The 21768-nt window shown below is 41.9% G+C and overlaps 1 protein-coding gene across 1 annotated transcript in view; it reads right to left on the minus strand.

The window, feature by feature from the left end:
* tgfbr3 (transforming growth factor, beta receptor III) overlaps positions 1-21768 on the minus strand; it is a 271094-nt gene that overhangs the window by 80801 nt on the left and 168525 nt on the right. Inside the window, exons 5-6 of the mRNA XM_034179237.1 lie at positions 10134-10296; positions 4723-4870 (exon numbers count right to left, since the gene is read on the minus strand). Of these exons, the coding sequence (XP_034035128.1) occupies positions 4723-4870; positions 10134-10296 (311 nt within the window). The remainder of the gene's footprint in view (positions 1-4722; positions 4871-10133; positions 10297-21768) is intronic.

A 21768-nucleotide genomic window follows, 5' to 3' on the forward strand; every position in this document is an offset into this window, starting at 1 on the left:
CACGGCCCCATGTTGCAAGGATCTGTACACAATTCTTGGAAGCTGAAAATGTCCCAGTTCTTGCATGGCCGGCATACTCACCAGACATGTCACCCATTGAGCATGTTTGGGATGCTCTGGACCGGCATATACGACAGCGTGTACCAGTTCCTGCCAATATCCAGCAACTTCGCACAGCCATTGAAGAGGAGTGGACCAACATTCCACAGGCCACAATTGACAACCTGATCAACTCTATGAGAAGGAGATGTGTTGCACTGCATGAGGCAAATGGTGGTCACACCAGATACTGACTGGTATCCCCCCCAATAACACAAAACTGCACCTTTCAGAGTGGCCTTTTATTGTGGGCAGTCTAAGGCACACCTGTGCACTAATCATGGTGTCTAATCAGCATCTTGATATGGCACACCTGTGAGGTAGGATGGATTATCTCAGCAAAGGAGAAGTGCTCACTATCACAGATTTAGACTGGTTTGTGAACAATATTTGAGTGAAATGGTGATATTGTGTGTGTGGAAAAAGTTTTAGATCTTTGAGTTCATCTCATACAAAATGGGAGCAAAACCAAAAGTGTTGCGTTTATATTTTTGTTGAGTGTGTATATATATATATATATATATATATATATATATGAGCAAGCAGAGGGGTTACAACTTTGAGTCTGGTCTGCTTGAGGTTTCTTCCTCAAATCATCAGAGGGAGTTTCTCTTACCACTGTCACCTGTGTGCTTGCTCTAGGGGTTGATAAGATCAGACCTTACTTGTGGCAGCTTTGTTGTGATTTGGCGCTATAAAAATAAAATAAATCAAAATTTAATTGAAAATGTGTATAAAAAACACAAAAAACAAACTGGATGCTACACCATTGTCTCCCGCAGACAGACAGATGCCAGGAGGATATATACGAGGTCTGTCCGAAAAGTAACGGACCTTTTTATTTTCTTCAAAAACTATATGGATTTGAATCATGTGCGCTTGCATCAGCCAAACTTGAACCTTTGTGCGCATGCGTGAGTTTTTTCACGCCTGTCGGTTGCGTCATTCGCCTGTGGGCAGGCTTTGAGTGAGCACTGGTCCAGCCCCCTCGTCGGATTTTCATCGTCAGGGAAATGGCTGAGCGACTGCCGCTTTGCTCCATGAAAATTTTTTCAGAAACTGTGACAGACAGCCAGGTGGAAACCATTCGGAAAATTCAGATGGCTTTCGGTGAAGATTCTATCGGCATCACACAGATTAAGGACTATTACAACTGGATTAAAGACGGCCCACACTGGCGGAGGGTGCGCCACGCTCCGAGCGGCCATCAACAGGCTGAAACGACCAGATCATTTCCAAAGAGAAGGCTGTGTTGATCCGGCACGTCGTGTGACTACCAGAGAAATTGCTGAAGAGTTGAACATCAGCACTTTTGCGGCACATTCCACTGTTACAGGAGATTTTGTAATGAAAGGCGGGCGGAGGAATTCCCGCGTCGGGACGGAGCCGCTCATGGCGCACAACAAACACCTCCGTGTTGGAAGTCTCACAGGACATGTTGTGGTATGCCCAGCTGTTACACAATTTCTCGGATACTCACTCGACTGAAAAGCCACCGAAACCCTTCTGAATCTTCCGAATGGTTTCCAAATGTGTGTCTGCATCTCTGAGTTCCAGGACTCGGTGCTGGGACGGAACTCATAGCACCTGAGTCCTGGAGAAACTGCAAACAGAAGCTGTGGAGATCTGTGCACACGTCCGTGGACCACCTGCTCTGGTTCCTCATCCAGAACAAAAGAGGGATCATCTCCTTTGTCATCAGAATCCACACTGTCTGACGACACACTGTGCGCTCCGTCTTGCTCCAATTAAAAAAACAAAAAACTCTGGTGTTCCGTGGTCACTGCTCTATCACTGTATTACGTTACAAAGCCATATATATTGATTTATAACAGAAAACTGTCAAAACAGGGAATAAATATGTGTAAAGGACTCACATGCGGTTATTCCACCAGCTGCAGCTGCTCTTTATATAATCATTTGAATTATCTACCTGTTGCCACATGTACATAAGGGCTGGATTGTGATTCCTACACTCATATTGTTATATTTAATAAAAAATAATAAGCGCATGCAGGAGCTGCTGCTCTCGCTACTGCTGCATTCAAGTACCGTCAGAAATTACACAACTTTTTTTCTGCACTGTGTGAAAACATTCAGCTGCTCGAACAAAGATAAACTAAAAAATAACGTTACAAAAACTAAACAAACTTTTAAAAAACATCAAGAACAATAGCAAAACAAAACACGGACGAATTGAGGTCTTTGTTGCCCTTCGTTCAAATTTTTCAACAGTTTACAAATCCTGACGAAGCGCCAGCTGCAGGAATGAAGCTGAGCGAAGGTTAAACGATGCCAACAAAAGTCAATGAAAGTCCAATTTTCTTGTTTCGTTAAGTGCCGTGTGACTGGGCCATTACATTCATTTCTCAACAGCAACACAATGAAGTTGTTACGTGCTGACATGAGGGTTTATGAGATCATAACAAATACGCCAGTACAGTGGATTAGTGGTTTGCACTGATGCCTCACAGCAAAAAGGTCAGGGGATCGAGTCCCACCTGTGGCGTTTGCAAGTTCTCCCCATGCTTGTGGGGGCTCCGGCTTCCTCCCACCTTTAAAGACATGCAGTTTAAATGACTTGGAAACTTTATAATTGCCCAGGTCTCCCTTGCGAAAAAGGTCTCAATCTCAATGGGACAAAGCTGGTTAAATAAAGGTTAAATTCAAATAAATAAAATAAGTGTGAAGAGGGAAATAAAGACCCAGGACACTCTGGAGGCACTAAATTTCCCATCAAGCTTGGGAATGCCTCAGGATCCCCCGAGAAGAGTTACAGCATGTGGCTGAGGACAGGGAAGTGTGGGATGTGCTACTTGATCTGCTGCCACCGCAAACTGATAAGTGGCAGATCCAGGTTGGCAGGAACTGTAATCAGCCGATGCAAATTATGGAAAAAATTTAGAGCATTACTGACAACGTTAAGATGCAATCCAAAATATACAAAGTGATAAACACTGTCTCTGAACCAGAGCCTGTGAGTGGAGCACAACAGTGAGAATTTGTGCTCATCGCTCACAAACCTGTACTCTCCTCCTGCTCCTGAGCCGTGGAGCAGGAGCATTGAGAAAAAACAAAAAAACGTTTTTCCCAAAGACTACTTGGTTATGCACATGTGCTACAGCCTAGTGTGCCAAACATATCTGGAAGAAATGTGACAAAAAGGATTATAATCCTCATTTGTCCAACATATGATAGTTCAGTAAAACTGGTAACTGCACGTGTTGCACCTGAAAACAGTAAATCTACCATTGTTAAAGTAATAATATGCATAAATATTGTAATTATTCAGCAGCCGTAGAGACTGGCCGCACACACAATGCAGGAGAAAACCCATTATTTTTATGAGTAGGCCTTTGAGCCATTGGCATCTTTACTCATCAACACCCCTGCTGATAGGACCAGTCTTCACTAGTTTTTGAGTACATCTTGCCCACTTTAAATGAATGAGGTACAGATTTATCTTTATTTGCACTCTATGTGGTCTTTAATCTCTTGGGCACCCATTCACACAGTGTCATCTGTTGGTTCTGGTCTTTCAGTGCCCCAGATTTAAACCTTTATACAGTCCCACAGCCTGGCTGATTTACTGTAAGGCAGTGACCAGGCAGCTGTACAAACACTACACGCCTGACAAAATTGCACTAAACACAACAGCCCTGTAGGAATATCAGCACTGCAGAGAGGAAACCAAAAGCACAACAGTGCACCACCGTTGAAATCATCACGGACGTAACAGAACAGAGAGGTGCAAATAAAAACAACAGAAGACCAGTGAGGGCCCAACACTCAGAAAAAAAAAATCTAACCACATAAATCACAAGAAAAAGGTGTTTGGACAGACAGGTTTTTTTTTTTTATCAGTTTTTAATCAAAGAGAACGCCTTTTATCATTCTAATGCTGGTGAAAATATGATCACTGGACAGTTGCCTATTAACCACTTACAACATTTACAAAGGTGCCATATTCCTGGAGTTCCAGAGAGTCCAGTCAGACTTCAGGAATGCTAATGGAGACTGAATATCATACACACTTGCACAGCAGTGATACATGTAAAGCCAGTTTTCTAAATAAAGTTAAGCCTGATATATGGCTGTAATTATACAGTGTTTGTCTTATGTGTGTGGTGATGAGGCCCTTAGAGCTCACATCTAAAGCAAGTGCCTGGAACAAGTCCTGTGTGTAATTCATATATTGTGACTGATGGGAAGCAGTTGGACTCACATCTGCAATACTGCATTTGCATCAGCTTCCAAAATCTGCAAAGGCTCCTCCAGTCTGACTGTTGGCTCTCAAAATCCTTATTACCCTTGGGGATGTTATAGCAAAAATTCACAGTTCCTCTTTCCTTCCTCAGAGCTCCAAATCCTGATGCTCTCCTTGCACCAGGAACCAGGCAGCTATGCAACATGGAACAAATTCTTTGTCCAATGGTAAAAAGTGATGACGAGCATATTTTTATATCCCAGACACCACGTTTATGGGCCTCTCCACTATGATCTGTGATATAATGGTATAAAATGTGGCTACACTTCAACAACAAAGGAAAAGGAAAGAACAGCATCACAAAAGGAAAGAACAGCATCTCAAAGTTAATGTCTGTTCTTCTGGAACAAACTTACCACTACGTCCAGCTTGCCCATCACACCGTGACCCTTGATGACCCAGTTCACAGGCCTGGCGCACTTGAGTAGCAAGATGACATCCCGATGCAATAGCACATCATCCTCCAGTGGCTGGAGATCCACGATGACATCGACCTGGAAAGCACTGCATAAAGAGAGACAGAGAGAGAGGGGGAGAGGAAAGGAATGCTGGATGCATAGGTCAACTAAGTACTATCATGCCTTCAATGTCTAGCCAACTAATTATAAGCTGGATACTCCCTAGAATACAGTACACATGTGCAGTGCAGGCCACATAGCAATACCACGACTCTGCAGAGGAATTAAGAGTTTTCAACCTATATACAGTACATATATACACAACCCAATTCCAATGAAGTTGGGACGTTGTGTAAAATATAAATAAAAACAGAAAACAATGATTTGCAAATCCTCTTCAATCTATATTCAATTGAATACACCACAAAGACAAGATATTTAATGTTCAAACTGATAGACTTTTTTGTTTTTGTGCAAATGTTTGCTCATTTTGAAATGGATGCCTGCAACACATTTCAAAAAAGTTGGGACAGGGCAACAAAAGACTGGGAAAGTTGATGAATGCTCAAAGAACACCTAATTGGAAACAGGTGATTCCTGATGATTAGGTATAAAAGGAGCATCCCCAAAAGGCTCAGCCGTTCACAAGCAAAGATGGGGCGAGGATCACCACTTTGTGAACAACTGCGTGAAAAAAATAGTCCAACAGTTCAAGAATAATGTTTCTCAACATTCATTTGCAAGGAATTTAGGGATTCCATCATCTACAGTCCATAATATAATCAGAAGATTCAGAGAATCTGGAGAACTTTCTACACGTAAGCGTCATGGCCGAAAACCAACATTGAATGTCCGTGACCTTTGATCCCTCAGGTGGCACTGCATTAAAAACTGACAACATTGTGTAAAGGATCTTACCGCGTGGGCTCAGGAACACTTCAGAAAACCTTTGTCAGTTAACACAGTTCGTCGCCACATCTACAAGTGCAAGTTAAAACTCTACCATACAAAAGTGAAAGCCATACATCAACAACATCCAGAAACGCCGCCGTCTTCTCTGGACCCGAGCTCATTTGAAATGGACAGATGCAAAGTGGAAAAGTGTGCTGTGGTCTGATGAGTCCACATTTCAAATTGTTTTTGGAAATCATGGATGTCGTGTGGAAAAAGACCATCCAGATTGTTACCAGCGCAAAGTTCAAAAGCCAGCATCTGTGATGGTATGGGGGTGTGTTAGAGCCCATGACATGGGTAACTTACACATCTGTGACGGCACCATCAATGCTGAATGGTACATCCAGGTTTTGGAGCAACACATGCTGCCATCCAAGCAACGTCTTTTTTCAGGGACATCCCTGCTTATTTCAGCAAGACAATGCCAAGACACATTCTGCAGGTGTTACAACAGCGTGGCTTGGTAGTAAAAAAGTGCGGGTACTAGACTGGCCTGCCTGCAGTCCAGACCTGTCACCCATTGAAAATGTGTGGCGCATTATGAAGCACAAAATACAACAACGGAGACCCCGGACTGTTGAACAACTGAAGTCGTACAACAAGCAAGAATGGGAAAGAATTCCACCTACAAAGCTTCAACAATTAGTGTCCACAGTTCCCAAACGCTTATTGAGTGTTGTTAGAAGGAAAGGTGATGTAACACAGTGGTAAACATACCACTGTCCAAGCTTTTTTGAGACGTGTTGTAGGCATCCATTTCAAAATGAGCAAATATTTGCACAAAAACAATAAAGTTTATCAGTTTGAACATTAACTATCTTGTCTTTGTGATGTATTCAATTGAATATAGTTTGAAGAGGATTTGAAAATAATTGTATTCTGTTTATATTTACATTTTACACAACATCCCAACTTCATTGGAATTGGGGCTGTACACACACTGCTCAAAAAAATACAAGAGTATGCAGTCATTTTCTGGAGGATGAAGGAATTCATATCATTGACTGGCCTCCACGCTCACTGACCTGAATCCAATAGAACACTTCTGGGATGTTTTGTTTCAGTACATCCAATGTTGGCAGACTGTACCTCAAGACTTTCTAGTAGCTAAATGATGCCTGGTCCAGACCTGGGAGCAGATCCCCCCCAGGACACCATTTGTTGTCTCATTAGGAGCATGCCCCAATGTTGTCAGGTCTGCATTCAAGCACGTGGGGCCATACAAACTACTGAGTACCATTTTGAGTTGCGAAATTTTGGCCAAACGGACAAGCCTTATGTATCATTTTTTTGCTTTGATTTTTAGGGTGTCTTTGAATTCAGCCCTCTGTAGGTTGACAATTATGATTTCCATCAAACAATGTTCCATCATTTTGTTGCCAAACACATTAATTAACTGTCATCAAAGGCAACTTTCATATATTTAATTCTTTATTTTAAAAGGAAAATAAATACATATCAATACTTTCTTTAAAATGTTCAAGAATAAATAAGTCATCATTTCAAGTAAATTCTATTTTGGTTAAAAACACTTTGAGAAGAGGAGGAACTTGTGTCTTATAGTGCTTATACCCATTCAGGGGATACAGTTAATTGGTGCACATTGAGAGCCACACGAGGTGCGTCTTCTGTTGAGAGGAAGCTGTGTGGAGTCACCTTTATTCCTTTTGAGCAATTGTGGCCAATGAGGTACATTTTTGTTGGTTTCTGTGGTATTTGCTTTATTTGTCTGCTGATGTGAATTTCTATTTTTTTGGTGCAAGTCCTCCGTATTTTTGTGAGCTAATTTATGTTTTTATATTTCTCTGTCTGAAGGGCCTTTCAGATTGCAGGCGACAGACGCGGCAGTTAACGCCTCCCAACGCATCAGTGACGCCAGATGCGTTGCGTTGGAAGCAGCAAGAGAGGCGGAGATTGCATACGTCACACACAAAAAAGCTAGCAATCACCATCTTGGATTTGCGTCTGCAGAACCACGAAAAAGCTTGAAAAACAGTAGAACGATTCTCCCATCACCCTGCTGGGGGAAGGTTTTAATTCAGCTCCTTTTGGGAGTGACGCCAAGCCAAGGGAGGACTGATGACTTGGTGGTGTAATAATCTAACTGCGACAGCGTGCAGAGGCGCACGGAGGAGCCAGAGTTCAGGCCTCATCCCCGTGCAGAGTGAGGCAGGCAGCCGGGATGATGGAGTAGACCGACTCTATTGGCCTCTCTTCATTGGCTTCCTGTTAATTCTAGAATAGAATTTAAAATTCTTCTTCTTACTTATAAGGTTTTGAATAATCAGGTCCTATCTTATCTTAGGGACCTCGTAGTACCATATCACCCCAATAGAGCGCTTCGCTCTCAGACTGCAGGCTTACTTGTAGTTCCTAGGGTTTGTAAGAGTAGAATGGGAGGCAGAGCCTTCAGCTTTCAGGCTCCTCTCCTGTGGAACCAGCTCACAATTCAGATCAGGGAGACAGACACCCTCTCTACTTTTAAGATTAGGCTTAAAACTTTCCTTTTTGCTAAAGCTTATAGTTAGGGCTGGATCAGGTGACCCTGAACCATCCCTTAGTTATGCTGCTATAGACGTAGACTGCTGGGGGGTTCCCATGATGCACTGTTTCTTTCTCTTTTTGCTCTGTATGCACCACTCTGCATTTAATCATTAGTGATCGATCTCTGCTCCCCTCCACAGCATGTCTTTTTCCTGGTTCTCTCCCTCAGCCCCAACCAGTCCCAGCAGAAGACTGCCCCTCCCTGAGCCTGGTTCTGCTGGAGGTTTCTTCCTGTTAAAAGGGAGTTTTCCTTCCCACTGTAGCCAAGTGCTTGCTCACAGGGGGTCGTTTTGACCGTTGGGGTTTTACATAATTATTGTATGGCCTTGCCTTACAATATAAAGCGCCTTGGGGCAACTGTTTGTTGTGATTTGGCGCTATATAAAAAAATTGATTGATTGATTGATTGACTCAATCTAAAATTCCTCACTTTCGAATATATACAAACACCCAGTTTGACAAATGTAGCTTAGTTCTGCAGCTTACTCGAGATGAGAATAATTTAAAAATAAAACATGATGGCACTGCTGAAGTTTTAATGCCCTTTAGCCTTTTAGCACAGCTGAGCTGAGTGAACGCTTTAATTACCAAATACTATAAAGCTACAGCTTTTTTTGGTTACTTCTGAGACCACAAGGATTTCCTTCAGAAAACCGCTAGGTATAAATGAGGAGTTCTGTGACACGTTTCTGCCACTGAGTGTTTTATACAGATCAGTGGTTTCTGCACTGCAGTCTTCCGTGTTTTGACCTGATGCCTCGTTGCTCTTGGACAGCGCAAAGCTACGTCATAGCGCACAGCAGTGAAAGTTGAATTGGGTTGAACTTTGACCACAGCAGACTGACGACAAGCAGCAATGGGCACTCCCTGCGAAGCGTCGCTTTAGCTCAAATTTTGATGAGACCTCTGAGTGTACGTTGCACCTGTTAAAGGATTTAGCCAGCGTATGTTGGCCATATTAAAAATGCTGGCCTACGCTGATGTACGTCTAATAAGTTATGGGCAAGTTTTGTACAAGTTAAGAGCACGTTGAAGCACACCAATATATGCCGTACTATGGTGAGTACATTGAAAAATTTTGGGCATGCACAATATTTTCGACGTATGCCAGCATATGGCTCATATGTTCCGCATATGCGGGACATAGGTAAGCTAGACACACAAAAGTTGCAATCCTCATGTAAACTGTTCAAACTGTTTCAAATATTACAACCATTCACACACAGAGTAAATATAAAGTCTTAATCTTACCTGTTCGTTTCAGTCAGATTCATCATCACAGCATGATAAAAACTTATCCACGTAAAGCATCCTGATTTTTGAAAACTACCTCTAAAAATACTTCTCCCGGTGTGTTCTCAGCCTGAACCAGAGAAAACACCAGGAGAAAAATAAAATGAAATTAAAATGCATTAAATTACTTTGGCCTCCGTGTGGAGGGACGGTGCCGCGTGAGAGTTTACATGCGCTCGATGACGTGCTCGTCAATATTTACGTGTTCCTCCTGCCAAACAAAAGGGTTCTGCTGGTGGTGGAAACGTAAACCAAGCCATACTTAACCATTCTGACTGCACCACACCACGCAGTATCAACTCAAACCACTCAGTGGAAATGGGGCTGTCAGCATACGCTGGCTAAATCGTCATCGTGTGACAGATGCATAACCTATCCAACATATCCAGCATATTCGGGGCATTTCTCATAGAGTCAGCATACGTTGGCTAAATCGCCAAGGTGTGAAAGGCCCTTAATTCCTTTATCCATGCTTGCATTTAGGTTAGGGTTTGGGTTTATTTCAGTTTGATTCCAAATGTATGGGCACAGATATACCTCTTAACTTGATTTCACAAAAAAAATGCATGCTTGCTCACCTGTTGGAGTTTGGGGCTTGAAGCTCAATGATATGGACTTCTTGGTCTTTGTCGGGTCCAGAGAGGACACAGCCCTTTGATGGCTGTGGCTCAACATAGCCTCCCAGGTAGTTCAGAGACAGAAACTTGGTATCAATCTTGCAGGTGGCAGAAAACACTGGATCTGAAAACAGAAGAGTGTTTATGTGACTGGCTGGGGTGGGTCTGCGGTACCACTTTCTATCCCACAAAGAACTAACCCTTCCATCTGTCCCCAATCACAAAGAGGTCAGTACAGCGGAGCATTTCCTGGTTCTTGTCGGAACTTAAATTTCATGCTCCTGTATACATCTAATGGTAGATGTTTGCTTTAAACTTTCTGTTCCAGCTGAAGAACGGTTTCCCTGCTCAGCCTTACAGCTGGAGTTCTCATTGTCTCACATCCAACCAGAGAAATAGGTAGACCCAGCCATGTGCCGTTTCCAAGGTTGGACAAGATGGGGCGGGATCTGGCGGGTACTAATCTTTCCACCCACAAGGAAATTTCTCTGTTCACTTTACAAGACAAAACTCAGTCCAGTGACTCCACAACAACAGGGCATAAACAAAAGCCTCAAGTGTTTTTTCCTCCATCATCAGGATGGTTTGAGTGTTGACTAATGTAGTTCAGACTAATAGATAACCAGGAGATAAGTTTAAAAAAAAGAGCAGCTTGCATTCCAGGAAACAGGAAAAGCTGGATGTCTTTTCTGCACTGGAAAAAAAAAAAAAAAGCCCCAGATGCTTCCTAATTTGGCAGACAGAGCTTTGGGTGGCATGACCAAGAAGTTGGCACCTTCCTTTTTGGAACCCTTGTGGCATTTAAATGTGCCAAGGAGAGACTCTGAGCACAAGCCTGGTTAGGAAGCAATGTGAGAAGATGTCCGTCTTCTAAAACACGACTGAAGGTGTGGAAGAGTGGAAATCTACTCCTCACCGCTTGAGCTAAACATGGTACACTGAGCTTCTGCCAAACCACAGCCCCTAATGACTCCAACCCATCTGTTCTCCACAGCAACCGGCAGCATACACTGAGCACAAAAAAACCTCACTATGAGGAGTGGAATTATTCTGCCTCTGCCAACACTTACATTGTACCAATCCTACACAAAAAGAGACCATAAACACAGATTGAGATCAAGATTTGGAGTTTGAGTTCCGGCATTTGAGGTTGTTATAACTGAAAAAAAATGTTAAACAGAATATGACCAAATTTTGCTAAGAGAGGTCCTAAAACTTGACACGAACTACACATGACCGCCAGCTGGCAGAGGTATCTACTTTCATTCATCCCTCAGAACCCAAAGCAGTTTCTGCACGTCATAATTTTACTCACTGTGGGCTCATTTTTCACTACACCCACAAGTCCGGCACCTATGGAAACGGCACAATCATAGCCAGAAGGTGTGTGAGATTTTATATATATATATATACATTTACACACACACACACACACACACACACACACACACACACACACACACACACACACACACACACACACACACACACACAGTGGGGCAAAAAAGTATTCAGTCAGTCCCTGATTGTGCAAGTTCTCCTACTTAGAAAGATGAGAAAAGTCTGTAATTTTCATCATAGGTACACTTCAACTATGAGCGACAAAATGAGAAAAAAAAAATCCAGGAAATCAAATTGTAGGATTTTTAAAGAATTTATTTGTAAATTATGGTGGAAAATAAGTATTTGGTTAATAACAAACATTTAACTCAATACTTTGTAACATAATCTTTGTTGGCAATGACAGAGCTCAGTGTTTCCTGTAAGTCTTCACCAGGTTTGCACACACTGTAACTGGTATTTTGGCCCATTCCTCCATGCAGATCTCCTCTAGAGCAGTGATGTTTTGGGGCTGTCGCTAACCAACATGGACTTTCAACTCCCTCAACAAATTTTCTATGGGGTTGAGGTCTGGAGACTGGCTAGGCCACTCCAGGACCTTGAAATGCTTTTTACAGAGCCACTCCTTCGTTGCCTGAGCGGTGTGTTTGGGATCATTGTCATGCTGGAAGACCCAGCCATGTTGCATCTTCAATGCTCTCACTGATGGAAGGAGGTTTTGGCTTAAAATCTTATGATGCATGGCCCAGTTCATTCTTCCCTGAACACGGATCAGTCATCCTGTCCCCTTTGCAGAAAAACAGCCCCAAAGCATGATGTTTCCTCCCCCATGCTTCACTTTAGATATGGTGTTCTTGGAATGCAACTCAGCATTCTTCTTCCTCCAAACACGACGAGTTGAGTTTTTACCAAAATGTTCTATTTTGGTTTCATCGGACCACATGATATTCTCTCAATCCTTTTCTGGATCATCCATATGCTCTCTGGTAAACTTCAAACAGGCTTGGACATGTACTGGCTTAAGCAGGGGGACACGCCTGGCACTGCAGGATTTGAGTCCCTCTCTGCATAGTGTGTAGCCTTTGTTACTTTGGTCCCAGCTCTCTGCAGGTCATTCATCAGGTCCCTCCGTGTAGCTCTGGGATTTTTGTTCATCGTTCTCAGGATCATTTTGACCACACGGGATGACATCTTGCGTGGAACCCCAGATCTAGGGAGATTATCAATGGTCTTGTATGTCTTCCATTTTCAAACAATTACTCCCACAGTTGATTTATTCACACCAACCTGCTTGACTATTGTATATTCACTCTTCCCAGCCTGGTGCACATCTACAATTTTCTTCCTGGTGTCTTCGTCAGCTCTTTGGTCTTGCCCATGGTTGAGTTTGGAGTCTGACTGTTTGAGGCTGTGGACAGGTGTCGTTTATACAGATAACAAGTTCAAACAGGTGCCATTAATACAGGTAACAGGTGGAGGACAGAAGAGCTTCTCAAAGAAGAAGTTACAGGTCTGTGAGAGCCAGAAATTTTGCTTGTTTGTTGGTGACCAAATACTTATTTACCACCACAATTTATAAATAAATTCTTTAAAAATCCTACAATATGATTTCCTGGATTTTTTTCTCATTTTGTCTCTCATAGTTGAAGTGTACCTATGATGAAAATTACAGACTTCTCTCATCTTTCTAAGTAGGAGAACTTGCACAATCAGGGGCTGACTAAATACTTTTTTACCCCACTGTGTGTGTGTGTGTGTGTGTGTGTGTATATACACATATATATATATATATATATATATATATATATATATATATATATATATATATATATATATATACACACATATATATAAATATACTCAACAAAAATATAAACGCAACACTTTTGGTTTTGCTCCCATTTTGTATGAGATGAACTCAAAGATCTAAAACTTTTTCCACATACACAATATCACCATTTCCCTCAAATATTGTTCACAAACCAGTCTAAATCTGTGATAGTGAGCACTTCTCCTTTGCTGAGATAATCCATCCCACCTCACAGGTGTGCCATATCAAGATGCTGATTAGACACCATGATTAGTGCACAGGTGTGCCTTAGACTGCAGACAATAAAAGGCCACTCTGAAAGGTGCAGTTTTGTTTTATTGGGGGGGGGATACCAGTCAGTATCTGGTGTGACTACCATTTGCCTCATGCAGTGCAACACATCTCCTTCGCATCATCCGTGAAGAGAACACCTCTCCAACGTGCCAAACGCCAGGGAATGTGAGCATTTGCCCACTCAAGTCGGTTACAACGATGAACTGGAGTCAGGTCGAGACCCCGATGAGGAGGACGAGCATGCAGATGAGCTTCCCTGAGACGGTTTCTGATAGTTTGTGCAGAAATTCTTTGGTTATGCAAACCGATTGTTTCAGCAGCTGTCCGAGTGGCTGGTCTCAGACGATCTTGGAGGTGAACATGCTGGATGTGGAGGTCCTGGGCTGGTGTGGTTACACGTGGTCTGCGGTTGTGAGGCTGGTTGGATGTACTGCCAAATTCTCTGAAACGCCTTTGGAGACGGCTTATGGTAGAGAAATGAACATTCAATACACGAGCAAGAGCTCTGGTTGACTTTCCTGCTGTCAGCATGCCAATTGTACGCTCCCTCAAATCTTGCGACATCTGTGGCATTGTGCTGTGTGATAAAACTGCACCGTTCAGAGTGGCCTTTTATTGTGGACAGTCTAAGGCACACCTGTGCACTAATCATGGTGTCTAATCAGCATCTTGATATGGCACACCTGTGAGGTGGGATGGATTATCTCAGCAAAGGAGAAGTGCTCACTATCACAGATTTAGACTGGTTTGTGAATAATATTTGAGGGAAATGGTGATATTGTGTATGTGGAAAAAGTTTTAGATCTTTGAGTTCATCTCATACAAAATGGGAGCAAAACCAAAAGTGTTATATATATATATATATATATATATATATATATACACACACACACACACACACACACACACACAAAGCAGGGCTTTCCTTCTCTGCTAGCCCTGGAAAATGAAAAAAAAAAAGTGTAAAATGTCTTAATACACTATTAAGCAGTGGTGGGCACACTTCCGATAATCCGATAACAGATAATTATCGAAGATAATGTTTTCTTTATTGGATTATCTTTTTAGATAACTTTAAAAACCATTACCGGACCAATTATCTTCCGATTAATCTTTGTCCGATAACTTTTAAACCAATAAACAAAATAAACAAAGCTGAACAGCGACAAGCATTTTTAAAATTAGCACTCACCTGTTAAAAGTTTTGTAACCGACGCATAGTTATAACCTTTGCAAACAGAAGAGAGCCTGTTGTGTGGGCCGCCAGAAGAGGAGGTACTGCTGGCCCACCACCAGAGGGCGCCCTGCCTGAAGTGCGGGCTTCAGGCACGAGAGGGCGCCGCCGCCACGGACACAACCGGGAGTGACAGCTGTCACACATCAACTCATGACAGCTGTCACCCATCTTCATTTCATCACTCCATAAAAGCCGGATGTCATCTCCACCTCGCTGCCGAGATATCACCTACCTGTGAAGGTACTTTTCTCTGCTGACCTAAATCATCGAATAATAACCTGAACTTCTTTGCAGCCGTATTCCTGTGGCGTTTCATTATCTGTGGATTGGCGTTTGGTGTGAACAGCGACGGCTTCACTTCACACCCAAACCAGATAAGTGGTTAGACAGGAGCTGCACGAGTGTGTGATTAGAGGTGGAGGTGACTTTCCACCTTCTGACTGTTTTTGTTACTGGGTGTGCACACACCCACATCTCACTGTTTGTGCTCCTCGCCAGCAGTTGGGGACGGTGATCACCTGGGAATTCGGGACTTGGCGGCTCCAGTATTCTCCGGGTTCTGTGGCGGTGGAGATCGTGTGGTTCCGGCTCTTCTCAGGACAGACGTCTTCTATCCTCGAGCCTGCCCACACGTCACCTTTGTGTATTGACTGCTATCAGATTCTGTGATTGTCTGTATAATCGTTGTGCACATTCACAACATTAAATTGTTACCTTTTGGCTCATCTATTGACCGTTCATTTGCGCCCCCTGTTGTGGGTCTGTGTCACTACACTTTCCCCAACAGAGCCACTTGTATAAAAAGCATCTCAATCCTCTGCAAACAAAGGAGAAACAGCCCCAAAAGAAAAAAACAAAACATTTCCTTTAACACCATGCCAATAAGCTGGCGATATCACCTAAGTCATCCAGAGGCATGCATTTTTAACTTATGGTTCAAATTTTAACCAAACAAATTTTGGACAAGTTTTTTAAAATTACTGTCATGTCTGAAGTTTTATTAAGTGAAAATATCAGATATATGTTTTAGTTTTAAAGTAATGTGCTAATTTTTAAGGTTTTGTGAGCACATCCTGTGACCCCGCAATGCATTTTGGGTAGGATGATGTAATGTCAGTACATCACGACAGGACAAATGCATTTCAGACACTCTGTTCAGGCTCCACGGACAACCGCATTAAACTCTAGTGCCTAAAACTGCGTTTATAGATGTTTTATTTGCGTTTGTTAAATTCCACGCATTTTAAATGTAGCAGACAGGGATTACTGTATCTGGAATTTTGTTTTCAAGGCCTCTACTGCCATCTACTGGTCAGTAGTGTTCACTAAGCGTGTGGGAACCAGTAGATAGCAGTGTTCTATTTATTTTGACCCTGGTTATGTCAGATGATTGTCAAATAAACTTTTTGGCTTTGCAAATGGCTTTTTTTGTGTGCAATGAATGTATACATTATACAACTTTCACTTTTTTAATGGAATTACAACCTTATTTCTTTTTCAAATTCTCCCATTTTTTGCATCCAGCCTTATTTCCTTTAGAAATTTCCTTGACAAATAATATCATTCTATTAGGATGTCAGGTTATGTGTTACACATATACATGTGTGTGTATATATTTTCTAACTTATTCCCATTGATGAAACTTTTCATTTTCTGCCTGAAAGCTTATTAGATGAGTGTGTTCAGGGCTCCGTTTGTTTACAAAATACACACACATTACAGACCTTGAAATCCAACAGCAGGGATTGATATTATCGAAAGATTTATGAACATACAAATTAACGTGCTTACACTTTATCATGATTTTCTCCATTGTGAGATATAAAAGTGTCTTATCATATCGTTCATGTGTATGTGCATTATAACGCAGCGCACAAGCGACGTTACGATATTCCTCAGAACGACAACATATGCAACATGCATCTAGCAGCATACACGTTGCTGTCATAGACAACTGCCTGTAAAGATTTTTGGCAAGTTATAACTTTCTAAACAGCATAATTTGTAATGAAAGCCGCTTCATTTATACGGCTCTTTCGGCGCCATGTTTGTTTTTTCAGAGACAGCAGTAAGCTCCTCCTACCCCATCCAAATGGAGGGATTTGTAGCCCTTCGCCTTCCCCTCCGCCTCGCTCCAAAAAGAGAGACTCAGCCAGTGTTTAGCAGAGGCACTTTTACCCAGAATCCTTTGCGATCTGTCTGTTTGTTACAAAACCTCAGAATTAGTGCATTATTCAACATTAAAAGATATATGTTATATTTTAACTTTGTACAAACGACATAATTGACAATGGAGTTATCGGTATTAATATTATTTATAATCAAAACCATAAGTCAGCATGACTATTTTTCAAGACCTGCGCCTGACCGGAGTGTCGTAATTGATAGAGAGTTGGCTTTTTGGCTGCTCTCGGAGTGCCTCTGTGCTGGGAGCTCTGTAGTAAACAAGAGCTTCCAGCAGAGGCCAAATGTTGAAAGAAAAGTGTGGTCTCATTGTTGGGGTATGTTGTTGTTTTTAATATTATTATAAGCTATTAAATTTGTTCTACTACTAGTTCTAGATGTGTCAGAGGTAATATTGGAATTTATCTGTTATCGGTTATCTGTAACTTCCGATACATTTTTGGGTGGTTTATTGTTTTATCTTTATCAAAGATAACTTTTCAGTTATCTGATTATCTGATTATCTGTTATCGAAGATAATTTTTTGGTTATCTGTGCCCAACACTGCTATTAAGTTTGCAATTTATTTGTGTAATCTACAACTGAGTTGCTTATATTGGTACTGTTGAGGTTTAACTGTAATTTCCTACTTTAAAAAGTGCCTTAAACACCCCCGTCTAGCTGTCCCTCCTCAGGACCTGCTGCACTGATTCAGCTGACTTTCTTTTGAAAGGTCACACATATAAGTGAGAGTTGGCATGACTGACAGAATTATCAGCCAATCAAAATTTGACATATAATGACAGTACCTCTCCCTGGCCCTGCTGGGTGCTGCATATGAACTTGATTTAAAAAAAAAATGGCAGCCGCATCCGCTTCAACAACTTTGCTTGACCTCATCGCTGATCTACTAAAATCACCTTTTTCAAGGCGTTCTTTCACGGATAAAAAAGAAATCATTAAGAATGGAAAACCCCACCATACCAACCTTTGTAAGACATTTTAAAGACTGTAACTATGAGCGCTATGAGTGGCTAACAGCTAGCACAGAGCACAATAAGCTGTTCTGCTGGCCGTGTTTACTTTTCAACTCCAACAGGGGAACATGGAACTACATCTGTTTTTAGCAGTTTGAACAGCTTCACAAAGGCAGCACTTAAACACCAAAACTCCGAGCTGCAGATCACGTGTGTGTGATAGGTTAGAAGGGTAGCACACCTTTATAAACTACACTCAGCACCAATAAATAGTGATTAGCTCTCTGCCAATAAATAATGATAACTCATAAGGTGATGTCATATTAAAAACAGTAGGGGAATAGAAATAGTTAAAAAATAGTAAAGTGCTTAAAACATTAAAAAGGTTTGTAATAAATATACATTTACATAAAAGCCTTCAGAAAAATATAAAGACAGTTAAGAGTTGGTTAAAAGTACGTTATTTTTTATTTTTTCTAAATGTTTTGTAATTCTAGTCAAAGGAATTGTGACTGCATTCTCGGAAATCATCTAGTAATCCTGGGATCCTTTATTTTTGCAACTTGTAATGTCTTCCCACACCACTGGAGGGATTTCACAGGGTTTCTCCTCATTGCAATAAACCTCTGCGTGAGAGAAACAACCCGAAATAACTCTCGTGATTATTTCCTCATATTTTCAGGTAAACTTTTCCCAGTGTTATAAAAATGCGTTATATGCATTGTTAAGCTATTTTTCTGTTTATATTGCATGTTACAATGAAGCTAAAGAAACGTTTTCATGCTTGTTTTAAGAGTTTAAAATATGTTTTTCTGCATGTGAACTTAGCTTGAGTGTGCCATTTTATGTTAAAAAAGACGAGAGGAAATAACAATTGGACATATTGATTGCAATAAACCTCTGCATGACAGAAACAACCCAAAATAACTCATGATTATTTCCTCATATTTTCAGAGGTACTGCATCACATTACCCCATATTCAGGGGTACAACATGTGTAGTGCATTTGAAAACATTTGGTGAATATCGAGTGGATTTGCAGCTGGATGAACAGAGGAAACAGGAGACCAGCATTCACAACGAGAAGGTCAAGAAAGAACCACTACATCTTGAAGTGTCTTAGTGACTGTGTCGACTTTTTGGGGCAACAAGAACTGTCTTTCCGGGAGCACATCCAGAGAATCCAGAGATTCCCTAAACCTAAACTGCTGGTAGACCACGATAGCGACTTGCAACATCATCTTGACACAGCCACTGTTTTTACAGGCATGTTTCTGTGTAGGTTCTCAGTTGTCCAGGTGGTTTCCATAGTAGAGAAGCTTGAATCTTCAACTGGACTGGGTTGCTTGATGTGACGTCGTCCCCTGTTTACAATGTGGTACTCAGGTCAAAGCAGTTTCAGTCTTTTGTTCATGGTAATGAGTCATTCACGTCATCAGGAGAATCGTCAAGGGAGCCATCAGGGGAGGCTTCCGTCCTGTCATTAGGAGAGTGCTAACTAGACCACAATAGGTGCTAATTAGAGCTATTGTATAGTCACTAGCCTATAGCAGTCTGCCTCTCGGTAGGTGGGGTCTGGTTAGGTTAAAAACTCCAGCTTTTGTTGGCTTCTGGTTTATTCTTCTCTACAAGAGTCAAGACAGAAGTCAGACTACCAGAGCAAGAATTTTAGCTGAGGAAGCTTCTGTGATTTGAAGCGAAACGTCCTCACGTCAATCAACCCAGTCCAGTCGAAGATTCAAGCTTCTCTACTTTTTACAGGCATGTTGGGAAAAATCCAGACTGACCTTATCAGTGCAGTGGCAGAGGTGCTGAATGAACACATCACTGAGGAGATGAAACAGACAAGGTTTGTCACGTTTATGACTGATGAAGCGACTGATTTCAGTAATGTGGCGCAGCTCTCCGATGTTCTCAGGTATGTGACTGAAATGGGAGTGAAATAAATATTTCTCAAATTTGAGGACGTTACTGAGAAGAAACAAGCAGAAGATGTAGCAGGACACGTTCTTGATTTACTGGACAACTACAACTGCAAAGTGAAGTTAGTGGCTCAGTGTTACGATGGAGCAGCTGTGATGGCGTTGGGGCTAAATGGAGTGCAGGCACGTGTAAATGACGCACTTCCCCAGGCTCTCTTCGTGCACTGTTAGGGCCCTGTCTCACTGGCATTTAGGAGTATTTGCGTATGGATTGCGCACAAAATTGGCCCATATTCGCCAAACATCTGCATTATCTGTGTAACATGCCTGTATGAGTCGGCTGTCATCCAAACACGCCCGTGATCATCCGCAGAGGCATGCATGTCCGCAGATTTTTGAGCTGTTCAAAAATCTGGATGCGGATAACATCCGCCTTACATACTCCATATAAATTCATATACAATACATACTCACTCTATGCGCTGTATATCTGCCGTTAACCGCTGATATCCGCAACTGACGGGGATTTGTGGCTTGGCAGCGGACCAGGACAGTGTGTAAAACAGATATATTGCGTGCCCATCATGTCCACATCACAAACTAAAATATGTTGTAGCGAATGCATACAAATTGGCCACGAATAAAGCATTTTTATCACATCTGCTTTGCAGCTGATTTGCGGACAATCTGTGAATGCATAACAAACACGTCACGTAAACCCAAAGTGTGGCAGAAAGTGACATACCTGCCAGATAGTGCCGGTCCGGCTGTGTAAATCCACAAAGACGTAATAGCTGCTGCATTCGTGTCTCCTCCAGGACTTTTATTTAACACCAACAAAAGGAAGAGTTGCTGTTTAGCCACAACTCACGCTGAAGTCTGTTTTCTGTGACACTCTAAAAAAAAAAAAAAAAAAACACTGTCTCACACCCCAAGCGGCTTCCCCCCTCCTGCTCCCCAAACTCATGAACAGTTAACCCTCGCATGACAAAATGAACATTAACTCTGTGATCAACTTGTGCAAGTCCAACAAATGCTCCAGAGGCTGTATTGTTGGTGTGAATAGTGATGCCGAAAGGCCCGAGTGCACTTCTTTTATGACCGCAATGCAGATGCCATGCACGCGCAACACGTGCGCGATGCATTCATAATACACCCGTAATACTGCCGTGATAATCTCAATGTGTCGGATCCGTTTCCTCACTACATGCGTTATATAACCGTGATTGTTCATCATATATTCACTATATATTATTAATATATCCGTAATTCATACTGGGACATTTGTCATTTGTGGCCATTTTTGTTGCGGACGACAACGAACACCCGTAATTTGTGTACTCAATTCATGCGCAATTGATCCTCTCCCCAGTGGGACAGGGCCCTTACACTTTAAATCTTGTCAAGTCCCAGGGAGCATCAAAGATCAGAAAATGCAAAATATTTTTTGCAAATTTCGGTGGATTGTCAGCGTTCTTTACACGCTCTCCAAAACGCACTAAACTCCTGGATGAGTTTTGCCAAAGACGGCTGTTGTGTGTGGCACAGATGAGGTGGAACTTCAGCAGCAGGCTGGTGTGTCCACGATAAGAGAGCGGAGCTCGTTGATCTTTTTTAGAACATCCTCAATCACGCTGGGGATTTGGATCAGGAAACAGTTCACTCTGCGTCAGGACGCTTGGCACAGTTAAAAATGTTTTTTTTTTTTTTTTTTGCCTTCATTGATTTTGGACATCACAGACATTTTGTTTGGCATTTTACAAAACAAAACTTTGGACGTGCAGTTCAGTCTGGCCAGAATTGATGAATTTTGCCAAAGTGTTGAGAGAGAAAGCAAAATTCAGCAACATTT

This window comes from Thalassophryne amazonica, chromosome 10 (genome assembly GCF_902500255.1).
Source record: "Thalassophryne amazonica chromosome 10, fThaAma1.1, whole genome shotgun sequence".
Lineage (NCBI taxonomy): Eukaryota > Metazoa > Chordata > Actinopteri > Batrachoidiformes > Batrachoididae > Thalassophryne > Thalassophryne amazonica.